This window comes from Panthera uncia, chromosome E1, assembly GCF_023721935.1.
Source record: "Panthera uncia isolate 11264 chromosome E1, Puncia_PCG_1.0, whole genome shotgun sequence".
In the NCBI taxonomy this organism is placed as follows: Eukaryota; Metazoa; Chordata; class Mammalia; order Carnivora; family Felidae; genus Panthera; species Panthera uncia.
Genome location: NC_064814.1, coordinates 17,769,158 through 17,777,303, shown reverse-complemented (window position 1 = coordinate 17,777,303; position 8,146 = coordinate 17,769,158). Strand labels below are relative to the sequence as shown.

General features: G+C 46.4%; 1 protein-coding gene across 14 annotated transcripts in view; it reads left to right on the top strand.

The window, feature by feature from the left end:
- The first annotated feature begins 348 nt into the window (after positions 1–348).
- The window catches only part of BPTF (bromodomain PHD finger transcription factor), a 145,667-nt gene continuing 137,869 nt past the window's right edge, over positions 349–8,146 (top strand). For 5 of the 14 annotated variants that reach the window (XM_049637632.1, XM_049637625.1, XM_049637627.1 and 2 more), the window contains exon 1: positions 350–1,218. In XM_049637632.1, coding sequence (XP_049493589.1) covers positions 588–1,218 — 631 coding nt within the window. In that variant the 5' untranslated portion in view covers positions 350–587. Of the gene's footprint in view, positions 1,219–8,146 lie in introns of all 14 variants that reach the window. The other 9 variants (XM_049637633.1, XM_049637631.1, XM_049637629.1 and 6 more) reach the window with 4 other exon arrangements.

The following is an 8,146-nucleotide window of genomic DNA, read 5'->3' as shown; positions in this document are numbered from 1 at the left end:
CCCCAAGGGGGCGGGAGGGGGACGAGTATGGAGCCGCTCCTGCCCTCCTCTCCGAGCCGGGGAAGAGGAGACGTGAGAGGGAGGATCTGCTGAGTCCAGGCGCCGGCGGGGACTCCGCCGAAGCAGTAGTCTCCCCTGGCCAGTGCCCCGGGGCACTTCGCGAGCACTGCGCCCCTCTCCGCCGCGCCGCCCGAGTCCGCGGTCCAGCCGCGCCGCGCGGAGGCGCCCCTGCTTCCCCGCCCCCGACCCGGCGCTCCCGCGCTCCCCCTAGCGGCCGCCGCGCGGCCTCGCTCCGTCCCAGGCTCGTCGGCGGCGCAGCTCACGTGACCGCGCTCCGGGCCTGCGGCCGCTGTCGGTTCCCCCAGTCACCGAGCGAGAGGGAAGAAACAAGATGGCGGCTGAAGGCGATCCGGAGTGGGGCCCCAGCAATTCGGATTGAGCCTTCTCCCTCCACCCGCTTCCGCCGGCCGGGCCCCTCCCGCCCGGCCCCGCGGGCCTCCCCACCCGGCCCCGGCGCCCCCCACCGCCACCCCTCCGCCCGCCCCTCCCCCCTCCGCTTTCCCTTCTCCCCCCGCCTCGGCTCCGACATGAGGGGCCGGCGGGGCAGGCCGCCCAAGCAGCCCGCGGCTCCCGCTGCGGAGCGCTGCACCCCGGCCCCGCCGCCGCCGCCGCCGCCTCCGCCCACGTCCGGACCCATCGGGGGGCTCCGCTCGCGGCACCGCGGCAGCAGCCGGGGCAGGTGGGCCGCCGCCCAGGCTGAGGTGGCGCCCAAGACGCGGCTGAGCTCGCCCAGGGGGGGCAGCAGTAGCCGGAGGAAGCCGCCGCCGCCGCCGCCGCCGCCGCCGGCCCCCCCCAGCACCAGCGCCCCGGGCCGGGGGGGGCGAGGAGGCGGGGGCGGCAGGACGGGGGGCGGGGGCGGCGGCGGCCACCTGGCCCGGACCACCCCGGCCCGGAGGGCCGTCAACAAAGTGGTGTACGATGACCACGAGAGCGAAGAGGAGGAGGAGGAGGAGGAGGACATGGTCTCCGAGGAGGAGGAGGAGGAGGAGGAGGACGGCGACGCCGAGGAGACCCAAGATTCCGAGGACGAGGAGGATGAGATGGAGGAGGACGACGATGATTCCGATTATCCGGAGGAGATGGAAGACGACGACGACGACGCCAGTTACTGCACGGAAAGCAGCTTCAGGAGCCATAGCACCTATAGCAGCACTCCAGGTACCCACCCAGCCCAGTTGCTGCAGACTCCTTCCCCACCTCCTCTACCCTCCCCCCTTGCTCGCTCCCTCTCTGGTCTCCCCCCACCCCCACCTCCCCCCCCCAAACGGAGGGGAAATGCGACGGCACATCAAGTGGCAAAAAACTAGATTTACAAGAGGAAAGAGGCGCATTGTTCAAAATGGAGATTGCATTGTTGCAGTTTGCAGGCCACACACTCGCTCTCTCTTTCTCTCCCCCCAACCCCCTCTTTTTCCTCTTCAAAATTTGTGCCAGTGCAGTGTCTCCACCGGGCAGGATTGAAACTTTGGCACACACATTTCCATCGCATTCATTTTTCTCCCCTTGTTTTGGTTTGGTTTTTGGAATGAAAGAAGCCTCTTGTTTTGCAAACCTCTTTGCATTTCTAATGTGGTTTCTTTTAGATTTTTATTATATATCTGTTCCTTAAAAGGGAATTGAGGATTTAGACAGATTGTGGCACACAGATACACAAAAACATGCTTCTCTTCACACTCCTAGCAGTGTGGTTTTAAAATTGTGTTAAGGAAATGGATCAGTGGGGTTAGTAGGGGAGCCTTATCTGGTCCTGTGTGTTTGTTTTTATTCTCGGGTGCTAATGGGCTCGTGCAACAGTTGCTAGTAAATGGCTGATTAAAAAGCAACGTAGAAAACCAGACGAAACCAAAACGAATTTGGCAGTACATTCGATTCCAGGTCATTTTGGTAAAATCCAAAATAAAAGTAGGAAAGCGTTAGCAACACGCGGCTTAGCTAATTCGATCCCTTTGCTTCGCCTGAGAAATGCAGTTTCGGATCACCTGTTGCAGAAGATGTATAGTTGATCATGCAGACATAATTGCTGAAGGTGAACTTTTGGACTAACTTCTAAGTTACACAGCAGAAGTGCGTGGGGATTTATTACAAAATGACTTTTTTTTTTTCCCCCCCATTCTGTTTCTAAGGATAAGTCTTCCTTGGATGTGTAATGAATTTCTCCAGGGTGACTTCTCTCCTCTTTTCTCACAGAAAGTTTCTCTGGGCTGGTGCTGAGATGCATTTGTTTTGTTTTGTTTTGTTTTGTTTTGATTTCAAACACACAATTGCTGCTTTGTATTAAATACGCAGTTGCAGGTTACTACATTGTGAAAAAAAAAAGTAATTTGTAACAATAGCCTACAAGATTCTTCCTTTACATTTTCATTAGTCTGGATTAACTAAATTAGATTCCAGTTTTACGAGCATTTACAAAGTTAAGTTTATGAAGAAATAGGATGTTAACAAAGTAATTAAGGTGTGTCACTGGTTTTAAAAAGAGACTAGGGTAGCAGAAGAGGTTAAATTAAAATATTTCCATTTTTTTTTTATAAATGCTTAACTACTTATGGAGGAGTGTGTTAAGCCAGACTAGACTCATATGGGTTGTCTTAACAGCAAGTGCAGAAGGTAATTTTTTTGCCTGACAGAATAGTTAGTTGCCTGCCTTTGCCCGGTTGGGGGGGTGGGGAGAAGGAAGGGAGGCTGGGAGGAGATTGAAGGGAATGAATCAAGTTCAAGTATTTATGTCTTGCACGTAGAAGGAACTGCATGCCACTTTTCATTTCTCGCCAAGTTCGTATCTTTTATAGTAATAGTTTTTACCTTACGAAATCGCATGTGGTTCTTTCTGCCCAGAATTGAAAGACCCAGAGAGACGGAATTACACTATCTGAGCAAGTTATTTGGGGCTAGACAGAGCCGAGGCATTTTGGCAGGGTCGTTCAGCTAACTTTGACCTCTCTTTGAGGGACCAGCAGGCAATACTTAGGGTTGAGAGCTTGTGTGTATGCCGACTTAAATTACAATTTGTGTTTAGGTTTCCTTTAAAAAAAAAAAAACAACAAAAAGCAAATTTGTATATTTGTGTACTTCCGTGACATTTTGTTTTTATTAATGATATTTGTATCCTACCTGGTAGGATTCTTGTCCTATGTTTACATGAAGTTAAGGCTTATATTTTTTGTATTAATCTTCTATCCCTTGCAGTTCCCAGTACAGTATCTTGCACATAGCAGCCACTCATCAAAGATTGGTTAGATAAATGATGGTTAGGTAAGAGCTGTAATAGATGCAAGTTTTGATAATTCTACAATGGGTGCCATAGCTCCTAAATATTTGGGATTTGGGAAACTAAAAATTAGTCTAAGTAAATTTTGATAGTTTGACCCAGTGAGTGTTTTTAGTCGCAGAGTTAGCGTGTTTCGTTTACGCTATTTCATATTTCGTACGGCTGTTTCATATTACTTGCCAGGCATTTGCCTCTCTTTATTGGATGTGGTGTTAACTTGTTGGACGATTTACTTTTTAAAGCACATTATTTCTCAAGATCAGGGTAAAAGGGATCATGCATTTTGTGTTCTAAACTTTGAGAATATGTCCACTTGGCCGGAATGAGTAACAGTGCATGACAGTGAGTTGTTGAGGCTGAGCACCAGTTTCTTTGGTTTTATTGTCTGTACTTCCAGACAATAAAGGCTGGGAAGGAGGCTGTCAGGTAAATGTGTGTGTATATGTGTATGCTTGGGAAGAAAAAAACATTGTGGGACTTGATATCCCAAGAGCACATAAAGAAATAGGATTGGTGGCTTTGAATCCTGTACTGTCAAAGGATTACTCTTTATTGGTAATTTAGAACAACTTGATTGATTTTCGTAGACTAGAACTTTGGCTTAAGTACTAACATGTTAAATTCCCAGCAAAAGAAATTATTCACTAGTTTATTCGTCTATCGACTACTATGTAGGTAATATGACTATTCATGATGCAAAGACGTTGGTTGGTACTACAAGCTTACTTTTCTAAAACCATCAATTTTTTTTAAAGTTTATTTATTTTGAGAGAGAGAGCGCATATGAGCAGGGGAGGGGCAGAGAGCGAGAGCGAGAGCATCCCGAGCAGGCTCTGTATTTGGGTCCACAAAGGGCTCAGACTCCTGAACCGTGAGATCGTGACCTGAGCCGGAATCAAGACTGGCTCAACGGACTGAGTCACCCAGGTGCCCCCCACCATCGATTTTTTTTTTTTAAGTTTTTTTTTTTTTTTTTTTTTTTTTTTTTTTTTGGTAATCTCTATTCCCAATGGGTAGAGATCAAGAATGGCATGCTCCACCAACTGAGCCAGCTAGGTACCCCTAAAATCATAGATTAACAAGTTTTTTTTCATTGGAGAGTTAAATGTTTACCTTTTATGGAGAAAAATTTTAAATGGGTACATAAGGTATTCACATGACAGTATGATAGAGATGACAGTTTGTTAATATAAAATTGAAATCATCTAGTTTTTTCAGCTAGAGGCATTTGGCTAAAAAGTCTTTTATTTATTTTTATTGTTTAATTTAGAATATTTTAGCCTGTAGGTTGTATGATATATTTTGTCAACACACTGAGAAAGACTATATAGAAAATGTGTTTTATTTTTTTATTTTTATTTATTTTTTAAATGTTTATTTTTGAGTGGGGTGCCTGGGTGGCTCAGTCGATTAAGTGTCCGACTTTGGCTCAGGCTGTGATCTCACGGTCTGTGAGTTCGAGCCCCACGTCGGGCTCTGTGCTGACAGCCCAGAACCTGGAGCCTGCTTCAGATCTGTGTCTTCCTCTCTTTCTCTGCTCCTTCCCTGCTCACGCTCTGTCTCTGTTTCTCAAAAATAAATAAATGTTTAAAAAAAATTAAAAAAACTAAAAATGGTTATTTTTGAGAGAGAGAGAAAGCACGAGCAGGGGAGGGAAGCAGGTGGACAGAGCATCTGAAGCAGGCTCTGTGCTGACAGCAGAGAGCCGGATGCGGGGCTGGAACTCATGAACCATGAGATCATGACCGGAGCTGAAGTCAGACACTTCATCGACTGAGCCATCCAGGCGCCCCAAAAATGTGTTTTAATAGGCATTTGGTGGAATTCTGGCAGCACCTTAAAATCAAGCATTTGCTAAATTAAAAAAATTAAATCATACTTGAAACTGAATTTTTTTTTTTTTCATGTAACCTGTGTGGGACTTCTGAGGTATTCTACTTAGTTGGAATTATGAAATTTGGAACCTCTGATGACTTCAGAAAGCCAAAGACCTGGTGGTACCCTGGGAGAGTAGGTGATTTATATCCTCTAAGGATTATGACAGAGAACAGTGGCCTCTATGCCATGAATGAACTGTAGATTTATCTGAAGCAGAATTTGTTACTGGTTTGGCATTATTTATTCCAACCAGTGTCAACCAAGTATCTTTTCAGTGTTTGTGTAATTCCTGATTGCTACAAGTCAACTACAAAATGCAGTAGAGATTTAGAGGAGGATGAGATCATACCCTCTTTGGGGGAGTTGGTGTGGGTATATGCTTTCTGGATGGGCATGTGCAAGGTGATGATGGATAGACCAAGGGAGGGAGGAACATGAACTAAGGCACTGATTTTTTTTTTTTTTTTTTTTTAAAGATTTTCTTTTTAAGTAACCTCTACACCCATCGTGGGGCTTGAACCCACAACCCTGAGATCAAGAGTCACATGCTCCACAGACCGAGCCAGCTAGGCACTGATTTTAAAGTGTGGGCAGTCTTAAGTAACCTGGTTTAGCAAGAGCATGAGCATGTAAATAAGAAACTGTAGGAGTGCCTGCATGGCTCAGTTGGTTAAGTATCTGGCTCTTGATTTCAGCTCAGGTCATGATCTCACACTTCGTGGGTTTGAGACCCACGTCGGGCTCTGTGCTAACAGCTCAGAGCTTGCTTGGGATTCTCTCTCTCTCTCTCTCTCTCTCTCTCTCTCTCTCTTTCTCCCTCCCTCGTCCCCCCCACCCGCTCCTCCCCTGCTCTTGCTCTCTCAAAATAAATATGCATTAAGAGAAAATTAAAAAAAAAACAACCGTAAAGGTCTGTCGTTGGGCAGTATCTAGAGAACCAGGCTATAGTGTTTGTACTTTCCGGCTCTCATCTGTAGGGTAAATATCAGGCTGGATCAGTGATCCTCTGTCATTTTTCATTCCTGGAACCCCCGGGGGATGTGCTGTATTCCCATCAGCAGCACGCAGGAGAATGAAACAAAACCAAATCAAATCATGGAGACTCTTGTTAAGTCACCATTGCAGCCAGCTCATTCCCCCCAAATTGAGAGTATTACTGGAGGAGGTAGTTTCTGAAGCTGCCCCCTACCCCATCTGTTTCAATTCTGTTTCATTTGCGGGTATTGGTGATCGATCAGAAGATCTGGAAACAAGTGGAATATGATTTTAGTGGGATGTTAGCAGGTTTAGCATGGCTTCTGTTCTGTAGGATGGATTGGAGGGTGAGGTAGCTAGTGGGGGTCTGGAGAGGTTTGGAAGCACTGAATGGAAGATCAGTTCAGGAGGTTCCTCAGAGTTCTCCAGGCCTCGACAACATCAGAAGTGTAGACAGAGGAACGCATCACATAGGCTTCTGGAGGAACGGCCGTGTTTTGAGTGGCAAGAGGAATTCAGGATTATAAGGGAAATGAGCGGGATCTGTTTTCAGGTATCTGTATCTGAAGAGGTTAAACATGAGAAGCGAAAGAAAGAAAATGAGGGCCTCAACGAGTTATTAGAAAGTTGGGCAGCCTGACCTGTGAGTGGCGAGCAGGGACATCTGAGGTGTGCAGTAGTACGCTGTCTTGTGTACAGTTCGCGTCCGTCGTCTTTCCCGGCGAGTACTTGGAAGCGGAGCTATGTACTGAGACGTGTATGGACGGCAGGACGGGTTGTTGAGGCCGGGAGCTCTGATCTAGTCCAGTAGACTCTCTTTTCGTCTTCAGTACCTGGTGTGCTCCCTGTGCCTGCAGATCCCTGGAGGGGGTGTACAGGGGCTGTAAGGTGGTGATTGTGGTGGGGGACTCAGACCTGAGCAGACCCTAGCGGATACCCTCTTTGCATTGAATCGATTCCTCCCTTCTTGCCCCTTAGCCAAGCCCGAATCCCGAATCGCGCTTCCTGCTTTCCAGGAGGCATCTCCCAGAAGTCTTCCCAGAGTACTGTCGCTCACCTTGGTCTTTTTTTCTCTTTGAATGCCTGCTTATAGCCTATATCATAGGCTCAACTTCATGGTTGAGCACTAGTTTAGCATTGACCCTCATTCTAATTTTTTCATGCTTTCAGTTCTTTAAAATGGTTAAGCCTCAGGAGGCAGAACATTTCTTTAAAAAAACACAAAACTTACACTTGCAAAATGCACTTTAAGAGTTTATCTTTTTAAGTGGTCTCTACACCCAATGTGGGACTTGAACTCATGGCCCCAAGATAACTGAGCCAGCCAGGCATCCCGGCAAAGTGCACTTTAAAAGTGCGTATATGTAAAATCATATAGAAAGAATGAAAGCGCCTATAACTCAGTGTAATTATGTTTTAATTTCTTTGTTTATTGGTATATGTAAAATTATTTTATATTTTTCTAGCTATTAAGTTCTGTTACTCAAATACTACGTTTTGACTACTGAATGATTTTTTAAAATAGTAACAGTAATAGCTAACATTGATTGGACACCTAAATTACTGAATAACTCTCAAACAGTATTTATTATTTTTTAATTTTTTAAATGTTTTATTTATTTATTTTTAGAGAGAGCATGCGCATGTCTGCACACAAGCATGCATGAGTGGGAGGGGGGCAGAGAGAGAATCCCAAGCAGTCTCCATGCTATAAGTTTAGAGTCCCACTTGGGGCTGGATCTCACTAACCATGAAATCTTGACCTGAGGCAAAATCAAGAGTCAGAGGTTTAGCCAGCCGAACCACCCAGGAACCCCAGTAATTCCATTTTTTTAAGTCTTTTTTTTTTTTTAAGTTTATTCATTTTTGAGAGACAGAGAGAGAGAGAGAATGGGGGAGGGGCAGAGAGAGGGGGAGAGAGAGAGAATCCCAAACAGGGACCATGCTGTCAGCAAAGAGTCCACTGTG